This window comes from Protopterus annectens, chromosome 14.part0, assembly GCF_019279795.1.
Source record: "Protopterus annectens isolate FY-2018-M chromosome 14.part0, PAN1.0, whole genome shotgun sequence".
In the NCBI taxonomy this organism is placed as follows: domain Eukaryota; kingdom Metazoa; phylum Chordata; order Ceratodontiformes; family Protopteridae; genus Protopterus; species Protopterus annectens.
In genome coordinates, this window is record NC_056748.1 from 474,719,726 (window position 1) to 474,737,517 (window position 17,792).

A 17,792-nucleotide genomic window follows, 5' to 3' on the forward strand; every position below is an offset into this window, starting at 1 on the left:
AAATTACAGAATTTTACATCAAAACTGTATTGTGGAAATTAAAAAAGAATGTGATAGAAAAGAATACTATGTTAACATTATGAGATCCTTTTATTTGGTGGATCGATGGAAAAAGTTAGAAATAGATAAGAAGAAAGCAATGACAACGAGATACAGAAATTATAAAAAAAATTGCAATGATTTTTTTGTGGAGGTTGTCCATAAGCAAATTACCAGTGGGAGCAAATATGCCATACAAGAAAAAATTGGATAGAATATGTAATAAATGTAAAGAATGCAAAACCACAAAACATTTTTTAAAATGTGAGAGAATTCAAAAATTGTGGAAAGTATGCAAACATGATTTGATTAAAACTTACTTAAATTTTGAAATGTTAAACATGGACATGACAGAGTATGGGTTTCATGGGACTAGATCCCAGAATGAAGCAAAAAAAAATGGACAGAACCATATTTTATGTAACATGGCTTATTTGGAATGAAAGACTTGATGAAATCAGATACAATGGCAAATGGATGATGACAAAAATACTGGAAAAATATGGTTTTGGTTGTGGGTTAGAGTTGGGTGGATACTTAAAATATGAATAGCAATGTATTGAAGTATGCTAAAATATACAAATATTGTAAATATGTAAAAATATTAATAGTATACATAGGTAGACAAATAAAAAACCCTACTTGTTTGTTGCTGGAGGTATGATTGTCTTCCTCGTACTTCCGGCTTCCATTCCAGGTGCAGTAATGGCTTGGAGAAGCTGAAAGTAAATACAATGGAGTCACAGGATTCAGCATGTGGAGGTTTTGGTTTTGAGAAGGCAGTCAAGCCTTCTATGGATGTATTGTTTTCTTTTGTGGATAATGAGAAGGCAGTTGAGCCTTCCCTTGCAGATTCATGACTTGAGTTTCATGAGGAGAAGCATATTAAGAATAGTGGTGGGGAGAAGATGGCTGAGTGTTCTTAAGGTGTTTCAGATGAAACATATCTAGAGAAAACGAAGTTAAACCTTTTCTGGATTCGGAAGATATATTTCAGCAGCAGTTATTTCTGCAGGAAGAGGAGTGAGACTATGCATATATTATTACAACCCTCCAATCAGGAGGGCTTTGGGATGTTTACTTAACTGACTTAATAAAGCAAAGCAAACCAGACAGTGAAAAGGCCATATCATGGGGAGGTGGGGGGCATTTTGAATAGAATACAAGGGGTGAAGGTGGAAGAAATTAGAAGAAAGAAGAAAAGATCGTATGCACAGACAGTAAAAGGAGGGGAAAAGAGAGAAGAGAAGAAGATGGATTCAACAAGAAAGAAATCTTTAGTAAGAATAAGCAGTAAGGAAGAAAAAGAACTCCAGAGGTATGACATTTCAGATACGATAACTTCACCTCAGGCTGCAAGATCATATTTATGCACATTAATAAAGATACATTTTGTGACCTTTTTTTACAGTCCGGACAATACATGGAAACATTTCTAGAACAGTATAAACAAAGAAAAATTGCATTTAACAAAGACAAAAGATAATTTATGTACAGTTTTGAACTGAAATTGTAAAAGAAGCATTAAAAGACTTTTAAAAACTGCAATATAAAGATGTTATGGACATTACCATAATGTACAATAATAGAGGTTTATGGACTGGGGATTTGGGAATGTGAGGTTATATTGAAAGTGAAAAAAGAAAAAAAATATACATATTCCAAGCATAATACAGATGGAAATAGGGGTATTGTGAAATATTGGGGGCAACCGGTGATGCATTTCTTTTGTGGTAAAAACGATCATTTAATTATTAATTGTGATAAAAGAAGATGCTTTATTTGTGGAAAAGCCGGACAAAGCTAAAAAATGTGAAATGAAATGCAGAAAATATAAACAAATGGGGTATTTATGGATGGATTGTAAGGAAAATACAGAAGAGAAAAAGGAAAAGGGTGACAATATGAGCAAGAACAAATAAACAAAATACAGAAATAAATCAAGGGAAGGAGCAGAAAGAGCAAACAATGAGAGGAAAATAGAGATGAAAAAATGCACAAGGAGAGAGAGAAAAAGATAGGAAGGGAGAAACTGCAGAATCAAGCGATGAAGACACAAACTGAACACTGATTAACTGAAAAAGGGAAATCTGCATGGAAAAGGGTAAAAGAAAGAAGGACGTTTAAGGGTATAAGAGAAAATTAAAAAAGGTAAAGGATAAAAAAATCTGAATAATAAAATAAAAGAAGGACATTGAAAATATTAGCCATTAACATAAATAGTACAAAAATATCAAAAGAAGGATAGATGCAGTGGAATGGTGTTCAACACTTGACAATGATATTATACTGGACAATTCTAGAATTTTAAGAAGAGAGGTTACAAACAGAAAAACTATAGGAAGGTGAGTATTTAGAATATGGGAACAGAAATCTACTCAGGACTAGGTATATTATGTCAAAAATCAATAGGAATTATAGATTATACCTTAGTAATGTTGGATAGAATAACAGTGACAGATGCAAATTGGAGGAAGAAAGCATATAGAATTACTGCAGTTTATGCGTATGTTACAAGAAATGAAGGAGAGGTAATGCTTAAAATACTTTAGATTATGTTGGTGTAAATATGGAGATAATAATAGTGGGGGACTTCAATGTGACTTGAGAAAAAGAAGAAAAGAGGGAGGTGATATTAAGATGACGACAGAGATAAACTGTGGAAAGTTATATACATGGAATAATAAAGAGTGGGCATAGAAATAATTTATGGACAGATACTATTTTATAATTTCGGAAAGTTTGAAAGTTATACAAGAAGGAATCCAAGTAACATGATTTTCAGATCATTTAGCAATTCGGATAGATATTCAAGAAAAAGAGACACATTTAAGGATAGGCAAAGGTATTAAAGATCGAAAAAAGCATGAATGAGGAAGACAGAGAAGGGATTAATCAGTTATGGAAAGATCAAGTAGACATCAGAGTTTTCAATAAGGACTGGATGTGTTGGTGGATAAGTTTTAAACAAACATATAAAAAATGTTTTTAATAAAGGCAAAATATGAAAAAGAAAAATAAAATGAAAACAAAAAATAAGTTATGAAGTATTAAAAGTAGTAGTAATAAATAGAGATTTTTTTTAAATAAGGAGGAATATATATGAAATGAATCAAAAGAAAAATAAAAAATGTTGTTTAAACAAATTAAGATTATTTATAGATGCTTTTATTACCTCCACTTGAATGATATATTAAAAGAAGTAAATGTGGAATCAGTCACAGGATTGGATGGAATGGAGTATTACACATATAAAGATATGAAAGAGTGGCAAAAGATGTATTTTGTGGAAGTATTAAATGAATGATTAGAAAACGGAGTAGCAGAAAAAGAAATGTGTAGGAGCGATGAAGCTTATATGGAAGAAAGGAGGAAAAATAGAAGATATAAAACTGGAGGTCTATAGTATTAAATAACACAGATTGTAAGATATTTATGAAAATAATACAAAAAAGATAAAGTAAATAAACTACTTGAAGACACAAGTTTTAAAAGGGGAAAGGAAGTCAAATATTGTGGATGATAGTGAGAGGAATTATAGATGATAAAATAAACAGAAAGGCTGAAGTTAAAATTATGTCAGGTGATCTGAGTAAAGCACTTGATAAAACACATGAAATTTTAGGGATATATTGAAATACTATAAGTGATAAATCAATAAAATTGTTTCAGTGTATGAGAATAATACAGTGAAAACAGTGATGAATAGATGTCCAAGTAAAGAAACACATATAAAAAGTGGTATAAGGCAGTGATGTCCAGCAAGTAGTATTTTATTTGTGTTGACTATGAATGCAGTTGTTAGTAAGATAAATAGAGTCTTAAAGGTAGCAGGATATAGGTCAAGAGAAGAAATGGAACTACCAGTGATGTTTGCTTATGTAGATGATATATTGCTAATAACCAAGAATAAATAATGGATGGAAGAAAGGATTAAATAACTTCAAACAGTGTTTAAATTATATTGGCATGTTCATAAATACAGATAAAATTAAAGGTATTGGAACAATAGATAAAACAGGAGGCATGCAGTTTAATAAAGAAGCAATAGAGATATTAGGGATAAAATATGGAATTGACTTCTATGGAATGCAGCAATGGAAGAATGTCAAAAAAGTAAGGAATATATTAAAATATTAAGGAATATATACTGAAGGACAAAAGATGGCATATAAAAAGTATATTTAATCAACTCCATCTTACTGGGTAAAATTGCATATTTAGCAAGTGTGATTATGTTACAAAGTATGAAAAAAGAATTAATGTCAATTATGGTCTCATTTAAATGGGAATTAAGGTTACACCCAGTAAAAAGAGGTACGTTGTCTGTTAAAGAGGAAGGAGGAGGGTTAAGTTTAATTAATCCAGTTGATTGTGCAGCATCACTGAATTTATATAGTATTTAAGTGGTTAAAAGAAAGTGATAGATCTTTGATACGTGTATTAATGAAAGAAAATTATAAGGAAATATGGGAAAGAATGTATGGAAAAGATGGAAAGGGTATAAGAATGAGGAAATGAAAGAACAACAAGCCAAAATTTCGTTATGAAAAACAAATATAAACAATGTAGAGAATAACAGGAAAGAATTGTATTTAAATATAATAAATAAATATTATTGTAGCTATCCGGTGAAACAACTAGAAAATGAAAAAAAGCTATAAAAGCAAGCTATGGGTGGTTTAAAAGTTTAATGAATATAAAGATTTTTTATGGTGATAAACAATAGGGAAATTACTAGTGAAGGCTAATATGCCATACAAAAAAATACAAGAAAGAGTATGTAATTATTGTGGTGAAACTTAAACTACAAAACATGTTTTCTTGACTTGTAAAAGGATGAAGGATTTGTGGAAAAAATATGTGAAAATAAGATTGAAGGTATCAAAATATAAAAGATGTAAACATGAATATGCTATTATATTTATTTAACATTTGTTTACCAGGAAAGTCCAACTGGAACTGAGCTAATTTTCAGCGGAGGCCCAAGGAGAAATGCTCCAGATGCATGTCTATGGAACGTGGTAGGAAACCAGAATACCAGGAGGAGACCCACATGAATGCAGGGAGGACAGGCAGACTCCGCACAGAAGGCACCCTAGCCGAGAATCATACCAAAGAAACTCTTGCTGCGAGAGGCAACAACACTAACCACTGCGCCACCCTACATGTATATTATGGTAATAAAGGACGGAAGGATTCTAATAAAATTGATAAAAAGAGGTTTTACATTATATGGACTATATGAAATGAAAGATTAAAGGAGATGAAATTCAATGGAAAATAGGTATTGCTGGAAATATTGAAGATATGATTTTGGCTGTGGAAAAAAGGGTGGGGGAAGATAAGGAAGTGGAAATTATAAAAAAAGAGTACAATGTATTAAAATGTAAATAGATAAAGTGAAAATATTTAAAAATGTATATAACTGTAAATGATGTACAATGCATAAATAATTGTAAATGCAAATTTGATATGGTGTTTTATATAAAGAACCACTGCTCTTTTCAATAGGCGTTCTGAGATCTTTTATATCCACCTGTGCTACCACAATTTCAAGCAGATGGGGCCTCAGTTTAACATCTCATTCTAAAGCTGGAAAAAAAATATGGAACACTTCAAACACTTCACAAATTTGCATGTCATCCTTGCTCAATGGCCGTGCTAATCTTCTCTGTATAATTCTAATTTTAGTACATGTGCAGCCAGTGTTACTTATATTAGGTTAACTGTACTGTTATGCCCAACATAAATGGGAAGAAACTAATGCCACTTCTTGCTTCTAAAGAAATTAAGCAGTTTGTGTGCCTTTCTACAAAGAGAATTGGTTTACTACAGGCACATTAGGTGGCAAGGGAAGACAAGATGGGAAAAATATTAAAGCAGGGCCCTCAGAGCAGGTTCCTATTAAATGATCAAAGATGCATTCTTTTGAATGTGTCTTGATTGAACTTGAAAGCACGAAAAGGCAAAATAGCGAAACGGCATATAAGCAAATTCTTTCCCAGGGAAGGAACTCGCTTGGCCGCTTCTGTTACTTTGCCATTTTTGTTAATGTAGTGAGATCTTGGAGTTGGTATATTTAAGTAGGGGGGTGTGGGGGGCGAAGCCCCCTACTTTATGTAATTTTTTTTTTTTTGTGGAACAGCGATTTTTTTTCCCTTGGAAAAAAATCACTGTTCTAAGCATTCAAGATTGTAAGCTTTCGCTTACATGGATTTGGTAAATCATCACTCACTTTTTTAAGCGTTCGATGATTTAACATAGACCTCCTCAGATCAATACAGCCTTATACAAAAAGGACAAAAAATATACCAATATCAGGAAACTATTAGGCTAGATGAAAAGCACTAACAAGTACAACACAAAAGAAACGTAATATTCTAACCTAAAGAAAACTTAAACACCACAACTAAACTACAGCATGGAGTAATATCCTTCAAGTTTGGCAATTTCTGAAACTGTAAAGAACTACAGAAGCAGGACTGGGTTGTCGAACTGGTAGTATGACAAAGTTGCATGCTGAGCGACCCCAACACCAGAAACATAATTCCTACTACATTCCTGCAGATGGATCCCTACAATATAACATCTTCATAGTAATCAGTTCTCCACAGTATGCATCATCATCATCAACCCCCCTTTTTCCCATTTTTCTACATGGGGTCGGAGTATCATGTTATCTGTCACCAACTCTCTCGATTCAGTGCCACACTCCTGCCTTCTTCAACACTCATGCCTGACTTTCGCAGATCTTTCATACAATCCATCCACCTCTGGATGTCCTCACTTAATCTTACCTTCCTCCTGTCTGTCCCAAATCTTGCTCACCTGATTGTCTTCTGCTTTTCTACACATGTGCTCAAACCACTGTAATCTGTTCTCTCTGATCTTTTCTGCAATTGGAGCTACTTTGGCTTCTGCTCTTATGTCCTCATTTCTTTGTCTGTCCCACAGTGTGCATCCTATGACCTTTCTCAGGCACTTCATTTCCATCACCTCTAGCTTCTTCAACTGTTCTGCCTTTACTGCCCAGGTTTCTGTACCATACAGCTCTGGTCACAGCACTGTCTTATACATCTTACTTTTCAGCTTCTTTGGCATTCTTCTGTCATAGACTACACCTGATACTCTATGCAAGTTGGTTGCAGCCCCTCTGATTCTAGCTTTGACCTCTTCATTCAGACCACCTTTCTCCTCAACTACTTCTCCTACATATTTAAAGCTGTTCACCTGTTCCACTATCTTCCCTTCTATCTCTATTCTCTGCTTCTTCTGATTTCCCCAATTTGCTGCCATTACCACCATCTTATCTGTGCTTAGTTTCATCCCATGTGCCTTCAGATTTGCATTCCATTCTCCTATCCTTTGCTGAAGTTCTAGCTCAGAATCTGCCTGTACTGCCGCATCATCTGCATACAGCAGCTTTGTTGATCCGTCACCCCCAACCTATTTGCTAATGTAGTCCATCACCAGTATGAACAGCAGTGGACTCAGACCTGAACCCTGATGTACACCCACACCCACTGGGAACCCCTCTGTGAGGCCAAACACCATCCGTACTTGAGTCATTGGGTCCTTGTACATAGCCTGCACTAATTCTACCAATGTCTCTGGGACTTCAAACCACCCCAGTACTGCCCAGATCAGCTTTCGTGGGATCTTGTCGTATGCTTTCTCCAAGTCTAGGAATGTCCAGTTGGACTCTCTCATCTCTAGCTTCTTCTCAAGTATCTGTCTCAATGCAAACATTGGGTCAGTTGTGCTGCATCCTGATCTGAATTCAAACTGCTCATCTCCCATCTTACATTCAACTATCCGTTTATTAATCACCCTCTCCAAAACTTTCATGCAATGTGATAGGAGTTTGATGCCTCTGTAGTGCCCACAGTTGTGGATGTCTCCTTTGTTCTTGTACACTGGCACAAGTATGCTTATTCTCCAGTCATCTGGGATACGCCTTTCTCTCCACATTGCTATTAGTACCCTCAGGAGCCATTTCTCCCCTATCTCACCCAGCATCTTTATCGTATCTGCTGTGACCTCATCTGAGCCTGCTGCTTTCCCTGACTTCATCTTCCTTAGTACTGTTCTTACTTCTTCTAGGGTGAGCTCCTCTTCTTCTCTCATCGTAGGCTTTTTCTGGGGCAGTACAGCTTCTGTGGGGTTTTCTTCATTCAGAAGTTGCTGAAAATACTCCGTCCATCTGCCTTTGATGTCCTGTGGGCTGGTGAGCAGGTTGTTACTGGCATCCCTTATGAAGGGTGTCTGACTGTCTTCTTTATCTTTCTGTCTTTGCCTTGCAACCTGATATAGTTTTTTTGTGCCCCTTACTGAGTCACTTTCCAGAAGTTGATATAGTGCCTCCGATGCCCTATTCTTTACTATTGCAACTTCTTTCTTAGCTTCTTTGTTAGCCAACCAGTTGTCCTTCCTAGCCTGGTCAGTCTTTTCAGTCTCCCACTTCTTCCTGTACTCTTTTTTTTTCTTTTGATGACTTCCTGGACTTCTGCATTCCACCATCAGCTTTCCTTATGTACCTTACTCCCATACCTGGCTCGGCCACATATCTTTTCTGTAGTCCTAACACATGCTGTTTTTAGGCGTTGCCATTCTTCTTCAACTCCACCTATTTCCTCCTCTTCTTGGGGTGCTAGAGCCCTGAGTAATTCCTTGAACTGTTGTACTTTCTCTGCAGTCAACTTCCAGGTCTTCAGCCTGGTCTCTGTTGACCTTAGAGCCTTCTCTGACCACTGCTTGCAGCTGACTGTGGCAACTAGTGGTTTATGCTGTAGGCCAGCTGTTTCACTGGGGATGACTTTGCAATCATGGATTCTGCCGCAGTGCCTTTTCATTACTAGGAGGAAGTCTATTTGAGTTGCATGTTGACTACTCTTGTTATATGATCTTGTGACTCTCTTTCTGACCCATGTGTTGGCTACTATCAAGCCATTTGCTAGACAGAAATCTAGAATAGCTTCTCCTTTATTTTCCTGTTTCCCCACCCATGTGGACCCAGGCAGTCCTCATATTCTGTTCTGTCTGTCCCATTATGTGCATTCAAGTCACCCATTATCAACACCAATTCATGTTGTCCTGCTTTATCTAGTAAGTCCTGCAACTACTGCCTGAATGCACTCTTTTCCTCACTATCACAACCCTGCTATTGGGCATAGGGCACTACACTGGAGTCTGACTGCCATGAGTCTGTAATTAATTCAGATGGTATCCCTTACTGCCTTCTGAAGCCTCTCTCTCACCACAATTCCTACACCATTTCTAGCCTGCCCTCCACCTGAGTAATAGACTCTGGATCCCAAGCCAAGTGTCTTTGCTGCACTGCCCTTCCATCTTGTCTCCTGGATACACAGGATTACCAGCCTCCTCCGTATCATCATGTCATCCACTTCCAAGCTGCATCCTGTCAGTCAACCTACATTAAGCGTAGCAATTCTCAGTTCATGTTTGGCAGGTTGGTTGGTTTTACATCCATCTTCCACTCAACACAGCTATCCAAGGTAAACCAGGCTGGGCAACTAGACACTGGCCAGCCAGTAGCTTATTGACCCAGGGCTGCTGGGCTTTATGGCGGCCACACACTGGCCAATAGGGGCACATACACCCCTCCCACCATTAGCACAGGTCCCTGGCATGGGTCAGAGTAGGCCGGGTCCTCAACCCACTTATCACCAGCAACTACCCATGCCCATTTTTGGCGACATTAGTCAACATGACTGAATCAACTAGTGCCACAGTATGCATACTACCCAAAACTTTACCTGGCAATTTGACTCCCATCAGCCAGTGGGCTGCACTGGAAGCCTACCCCCCCCCCCTTTATGAAAGACTGAGGTCAGATTAACTGCAGCCAGGACAGAAAAATGGGGAAGTCTGATGATGACATCAGCTGACAAGAGCATCAAGAAAGTGAGAAAAGACTGAAATAAATCAGACTACAGAAAGCAAGTACACATTAGTAGACACAGCTATGCAAAGAGAATACAGAAGACACTTAAGAGCAGAAAAGTTAAACTTCATAAATAACGAGCCCCAGTTGCTGAAGTTATACCAGTTGCTTATTGACTAAACATTACCTTAGTATAATGATGAATCAGAGATGCGCTGTTCATCTGCCCACGATAGTAGCATGGTGTGACCACCATCACAGCATCTGCCCCAGCCTCTGCCATGTTAGTTGTCATCTTAATGGTAGCATGTGTAGCTGTGAAAGGAACAGAGCAATGAAAAAATATCAGAACTTACTCAAAATGACCAGGAAACACAAAAATCTAGTAAAAGTATCTAGACAGCAACAGAAGGCTACACTAACAGGCCTGGCTTTATGAGATTAATATAAAGTTTGGGTCTAATGGACTACAGTAATTCATGTGTTTTCTTTATGATCTTAGTATATGAGACTCCAGGATATGTAATAAAATATTTAGAAGACAGCCACATAAAGCACCCTAAGGGAAAAAAATGCAACGTGATACCTGCACCACTGGAATAGAGTGATAAAGCCATTTCTATGGCCTCTGGGACCAGAGTTTGATTAGCTACTCAGGTACATGATGGTACAGACAGGGAGGATAGTGCATCTTTCCTGATGAGGAGGGAGTGTACATGCCCAGGGGCATATGTGCCCAGTCTTATTTCCTGGGGGAAACCAGTAAAACAACCAGATGGTGGCCACTGCAAGTGGGTAGAGATGTCCTGCTGATATTACCCCCTGGCAGAGGTGAGGGGTGGTTCAGCACTAATGCACACTGCATATGTTCCACCCACAATGTGTCACTTGGTGGGTACAAGGTGGGTAAAACTTAACAGAAAAAAGCTAACCACCTATGATAGCTACTTTAATGACTGCCCCTGATGGTATACCATTACCCCAATGAGGGGTGAACAATGTGACAAACAACTATGAGGGGGCTGATGATCAGCAGGGACAAACATGTCCAAGAGAGACAGAGAAACATGTAGCACAATACGAGAGATGTACATACATTTTTAATTAGACTGCCACTCCATGCTTCACTTTTTGGCCAATAAAACTACATGTAGAACTTTTGTAGAACAAAAAATGGCATCAATAAAAAAACAATAACTAACTTATCTATAGGTTCAGCTGTCCGTCAGTTAATACAGACAACCAAACTAAGTAACTCCCAGTCCCTAGCTGGATTTCAGATTTTTGTAAATTGGGTACAACACTTGCACATGTATGCCATGCCTCAGACCTGCCAGTTCTTACTTCTCTCTTGAGAAGTCCCTTAGTAACAGTGTGACTCAGCCTCAGAATGTGTGCTTTCATGGGGCACACATCCTTGTCTTTATTTTAGGCTATGATGTACACAAAGCCAGAAATTATCTTCTCTAATACCAAGCTTCCTGATTTGCTATTTTCTGACAAAAATAATTAATAAATAATTACATGCGTACATATATTTCCATCTTAATGTATGTGCTGCACAGCCATTACAAAGCTTTGATATGCAGTCTCAGGTCCTACTACACAGCCCAAGGGCTATGTCTCTCAAAGTTAAGTAAATGCACTGTAGGCCTCCTAGGGGAAGATTCTCTCTGTATACGTATATGTTATGGTGGAGTCTGACTTGACAAAGTCATGGAGTGCAATAATGGCTAAAAACATGTACAGTACAGGGCTACTGAGGAAATGTGTAGAAAGATGCCAACAGTTAGCAAAGACTTCCACCTGCCATCCAAGTCTGGTGCTGACCTTTCCTAGAAGTCAGGCTGCAGGGGTCACTTACTTCCCAAATTTTCAGCTGGCTGCATCCATGCATTTACAACTAAAACTACAACTTCCTCATAACAATATTCCAAATACATTTTTTATACTAGTTACATGCATATCATTTAAAATAAGTAGTCTTACATTCACATCCTGATCCAGCCACAACCAGCTTGTCCTTTGACACCGCCTTTCGAACCCTGCGGACTACTTCAATTCTCTCGGTGCTTGTCAGATAGGTATACTCTCCATTTGAACCCTGAACCACAAAACCTGGAAGTAAAATAATAAATTTACAGAGGACAGCAGAGACAAAGAAAGTATAGAGAAAATAGTGTAAACACAAGTCAAAAAAATTAACTACCAGACAGTTATAGGACCAAGAGCTAATAATTTATGGGTCTACAATGTAACTTAATTTCTGATACAGATGTAAATAATTTTTTCTCTAAGTTTGAAGCCCTGTTATGTATAGGAATCCAAACTAAAAAATGGAATTTAGTCAATGCCTATTCTCAGAACTTTGCGACTTTCTATCCTGCTTAGAGAAACACTTGGCACATACGTTTTTAACTAATCAGCTGATAATGCACTTTAGTATAGCAGCATTTTTTATTTTTGCAACTAAATATTTGCTCATGTAGTCCAAACTCCAACCTGAAAAGTGGTTCAAATGCAAAATCACACTGTTAGATCTGCACAATTATGGCTGCACAGTTCATTAAGTAGGGTTGCATAGATGAGCCCAGCTAGTTTGGAAATAAGCATGCAAGGACCACTTCTTGAAATTCACACAGAAACAGAACATCTAAAAATAAGGGTTTAAATACAATAATAGATGTCAAACTCTAATTGGAATGTTTATATGTAACCAGTAATGCTGAAGTTTAAGAAACTATAATGCTAATCCTTAACTGAGAGAAACTAATTTAACACACAAAACATTCTGGACTACTTTGATCACCGGTTTACAAATCTTGCAAGCTGCACTTTTGGAGTGGGTACATTCATCTGTGTATGGTAGTGGCTTGCAAATGCACAAGATTTAGTGTATGTGCAGCAGCATAAAAACACGAGGAAAAATTAAGGCATTCCTATTGTGACAGCTTGCATAGCTGAACATCAAAGAGACTAAGGGTGATGGAGACTGAGCAGTGCACCTACTTAAAGGGCATTTCTCTTACATATATACTAATCTGATTTTAAATGCTGTGGCTGCAGGGATAGCTTAGGACTTGTGGGATCACTCATTCCTATCCCAAGGATACACCAAATATATTAGCTTACAGATTTTAGTGCTAACCTTACCCCACCTACCCACATGGTTGCCTCCACTATCCGTTAACATTTAGTTTTCCGTGAACTCATTTTGGAGAAGGGGAGAGGATGGATAGAAATGCTTTAACATTGTTGCAGCAAGTTTTGATTTTTGTTGCGTTCTCCTAAAGTTGCACATGTTCACACTTTGTAGTGCCAAAAATGCCTCTGAACATCTGCCACATGCATATAATTTCCAGGGATATAATTCACCCTCAAGTCACAGTTTTATAAATTTAACAGCATTCCCTACAAACCCGTTAATACCTTCTGCAGCAATGTCTCGAAACAGCTGTGTAATGGATCATTACCAAACTATGCTTAAACTTCCTTTCTGTGAACATACTAGTGAAACTTCTCACAGCTATATAGCATTGCAAATCACCTTGCTATTTAGCCATATCTTTACTGACAACCAACACACACACTTTAGCATAGGTAAATAGTTTATCTTATACAAAATCACTATAGCGACTGCACTTATCAGTAACTTGTAAACAAACAAGAGCTATATTTTAACTCACCTTAACTTGTAAAATACTTGGTTTAGTCACATCAAAAGTGAAAGCAATTAAGTAAAGTAAAATAATAGGAAACATATGTCGATGAAGGTGCTCTGATTAAATGGTTCAGCAAATCTATGTTTCACTCATTTCAGATACATTCAGAACAAATTTCAAGATGTTGTAGCATGTCCAGAAATTTTTTACAGGTGTTTGTTTTATCCAATGACGGAGGCAACTGTACAACAAATCAGATTTTTTCAACACCTGGTTTCAAGCTTTCTAAAGCTAAAACTTTATCCATGCATCTCATTTCAGTAACTGTGATTTTACATCAACTCTTTGTTCATTCATTCTTCAATAATTTGATTAATCCAGTTCAGTGTTTCAGAAGAAACCCAAAACCTATCCCAGCACTCAGTGGGCACAAGGAAGTAAAACTAATCCTCACTCAGGTGCCAACACATTACACAGCACACATACTCATTCAGCACATGACATGCACACCTTTAGGAAATCTGGAGAACTGCCAATTCACCTACGGCATATATTTTATATGAGAGAAGAAACTGGAGCACAGGAAAAAAAAAACATGTGGGGTCCAGAAAGGATGTGTAGACGCCACACAGTAGGCACCCCAGCTGAAAAACAAAAAATGGAGAATCAAGTCCCATGAGGTAGCAATGTTAAGTACATCATTATGTCACCCTGCTCAGCTTCAGATTACATTACCTCAATCCATTAAGAAAACTGAATAAATCTTTCGTTATGTTCTTCTCTGGTCACTCACACTCCAAATTAGTAAATCATCAATAATTAACAGCTTCCATCATCTTTGCAATAGTTCTCAAAATCACTTCAGGTACTGATGAAATACTAAACTAAAGTTTGAGAAACCTTGTATTAAATGTTACTTAGCTTGGAATGCAGCACTACACTACTGTTCCACTTTGTTGACACAACGAAAAATACTTGTAATGTTAAGGATGCATTGCACTGGCTGTGAAACTGTCACTTACTGATCAGAACAGCGTCTCCAAGGTTGTCTACATCTAAGTGACTCAGGGGTATTAAAATCAGAAGTGAGATGAATGGGGGCAGGGACCCTCCCCCCTTTGGGGTGGAGAAGACCCTAAAAAGAAAGTACTTCAGGTTTACACAAAACTGGTTATGCTAACATTCTTCATTTACAACGTAAATTAACATCTAAAACAAAAATGTTCCAAATCTTAATGCAGCAGTGCTTGGAAGTTCTGTTACAAACTCAGAACTTTCCAAGTTTAATTTACCAAAGTGGATAGTAATCCCTTTTTTACTGCCTCTTTAGGCTCTACCACAGCCTCATGTTACACAGTAGAGAGAACATTTAAGGCACCTGTCATAGTACCTGTACCATACTTATGCAAACATGTGTAATGATTTATTCCAATTTGAAGCAACAGTCTCATGGAGATCTATAATCCGTTTTTGTTAAAGGTCTGCAGTAGTAGTTTACTAAATGGAGAAAACTTGATCATGATGGCAGGGAAATCCCCCTACACACACTGCTAGGAATGTGGTATAAACGATGAATTTCCAGTGGAAACGTAATGACTTTTCTTTATTAATATAACTAAAACTTTTATTCTACTGTGGAAGAGATTAAAAGAACCAAACACAAATTAATTGATGCAATACAGTGGTGCAACAGTAGTGTTGTCGCCTCAAAGCAAGAGGTTCTCTGGTTCGATTCTCAGCTGGGGTGCCTTCTATGCAAAGTCTGTATGTCATCCCTGTGTTCGTGTTGGTTTCCTCTGAGTGCTCTGGTTTTCTCCCATGTTACAAAGACATGCATCTGGAGCGTTTCTACCTGGGCCTCTGCTAAAAATCGGCTATGTTCCAAGTCGTACTTTCCCAGTTAACAAATGTTAAATAAAAAATATGTCTGGAGTTAGATGCAGTTTCTGATACTCAAGCAAACAGTCTGGACCATTTCTGGTCAAACATGACTGAATGGACAGTCATGGTGACAGAGTAAGTTGAGGGGTAGAAGGTGAACAGTGTAATACCATGCACATGGTGAATGAGTAGGTTAAGGAAAGCAGAAAAGAAGTTAGAGTGATAATGCAGGACAAAAAAGACTAAGTGTTAGAAATTAGAACAGTGCCTTTTATATGGTCATGACAATGGGGGATCAACCAACAGCATTAAATGCACTCAGAAGCCATACAGAAATGTTACTCTTTAGAGAGACTTGTGTAGCCTGTACAAATCTCAAGAGAGTGACTGTAGGCTGCTGTATGTGGGTACTCATACAAGCCAGCAATGCACCGGATAATGATGAAACAGATGTCACAAAATTTGAAATTCAGCTCAAGGGCAGAATACAGCTTCAGAGATGAATCTTAACATTTTAAGTCAGGAGCACATAACTACTTAGTTATGATAAAAGAAACCCAATCAAAACTCTTTGCAGTACTTCTAGTTTTAGTTGCTGCCTTTTAACTCTTTGTACTACTACTAGCTTTAGCTGCCACTTCTTAACTATGACAAACCGCAGCACTGGCATACTGCCCCAAATTATTTGCAGTGCATGGAGCTTTATATTATCTGATGTAGTACCAATTCCAGAAAAAAAAATATAAGAGAGCATAAAGTGTATTACAGCTTTTGTTGCACACATAACATTGCCACAAAGGCAGCAGCCAGAAGTGAAGTAAATCTACAACAGCTTTAAAGGCTGTTAAAATGCCTCACTCTACAACAACACTTGTTTTTCATGGCAAAATGCATTACAGTGTTTACTTATTTTACTTGGAAAAGTGTACTATAGCTTTTAAAATTGTAAAACATTAAAGTCAAAACAGAGAGAAAGAGAGAAGAAGTGCTCAAAAATTATGCTGTCTGAAAAACAGATACACCAACAATGTTGAATAAATAATATACAGTACCAGATGAACAGAACAAAACAAGAAGAGATACCAAATTACTGACCAGGGAGGAAGACTTACTTGCGTTGCTTAATGTCAGTAATAAAAAACATAACATATACAGTACACATTAATTTCAAAACACTGATGTTAAATGAATTTGGCAGCCAGACTCATGTTACAGGTGAGTAACATGGGCATTTAAATATGCAATGCCCAGTCTTGGGATTTGAGCAGTGGGTGTGGGGGCACTTTATTGTTTTAAAATGTATCAAAAATAGAAAAAGGGGTCACTTTGAATGGACTTTCAGATCAAATACAATATAAAATTCAGAATTTTGAAGAAAAAAAGATATTTCTGAAATGGGGTCAGGAATTAGTTGGAAAAGATATTAAAAAAAGAACGGAAAAAATATACTAGAAAGAGCTGAGAAGGGAAAACATTTTACCAAGCACCAAATCTAATTCTTTAAAAATATCAGATGAAGAAACTGAATCAGAAGAGATGAATATGGGGTACCTGTCTGTAAACGGTGATATCTATGTGATGCTGCATGCCATGGGGTTTACTTGCTTTCAAACATCAGTCTGAGTAAATATTAGCCAAACGCACAGTAAAGTACAGTTGTGTACACTTACCATAAATGTAGATGTTCGAGTGTATTCACTGTTGCAGTCACTGCCCTCAAAGGCCTGAATTCTAAAGTCTAGGTCCGGCGTCAGTTGCTGTCGCCTCTTCCCTGACGTCAGTGCGCCAGGGGTATAAAAGATGCAGCAGATGCCATTTTCTTCCGTTTTTCTTGCCCCAGATGTCAGGTGCCCCCAAAAGGGTAGGCTAAAAGTATGCCAATAAAACACGCATGCACCAAAACATATTATATCTTCATCTACAAGCAAATACACCACATAGGTTGTATAGATTAGAGAAGTTCAGATAAGTTGCAGCAAAGATATGGGGGGTGGTGGGTGGGTAACCTGGACTGCAACAGTGAATACACTCGAACATCTACATTTATGGTAAGTGTACACAACTGTACTATGTTCTTCATGTTGTTTCACTGCTGCAGTCATTATACGGGTTGAATCCCAAAGCTATGGTTGGGGGGCTGGTGCTAAATAGCACTAGGAGTGGCTATGAGGCCCTGCAGAACTGCAGTGGCAAAGCTTGCCCTGGATTTAGAGTAGAGTGGTAAATGATAGTGCTTTGTAAAGGTGTGCACTGAACTCCAGGTAGCAGCCTCTAAAATGTCTTTGGTTGGTACTCCTCTGAGG

At 37.5% G+C, this 17,792-nt stretch overlaps 1 protein-coding gene and 1 non-coding gene across 2 annotated transcripts in view; both read right to left on the reverse strand.

The window, feature by feature from the left end:
• The window catches only part of HOGA1 (4-hydroxy-2-oxoglutarate aldolase 1), a 531,655-nt gene that overhangs the window by 395,609 nt on the left and 118,254 nt on the right, over positions 1-17,792 (reverse strand). The window contains exons 2-3 of the mRNA XM_044056230.1: positions 11,936-12,064; positions 10,134-10,261 (exon numbers count right to left, since the gene is read on the reverse strand). Of these exons, the coding sequence (XP_043912165.1) occupies positions 10,134-10,261; positions 11,936-12,064 (257 nt within the window). The remainder of the gene's footprint in view (positions 1-10,133; positions 10,262-11,935; positions 12,065-17,792) is intronic.
• LOC122789507 lies at positions 5,651-5,754 on the reverse strand. The gene has a single exon (XR_006362827.1). It is a non-coding gene; the product is annotated as a U6 spliceosomal RNA (small nuclear RNA).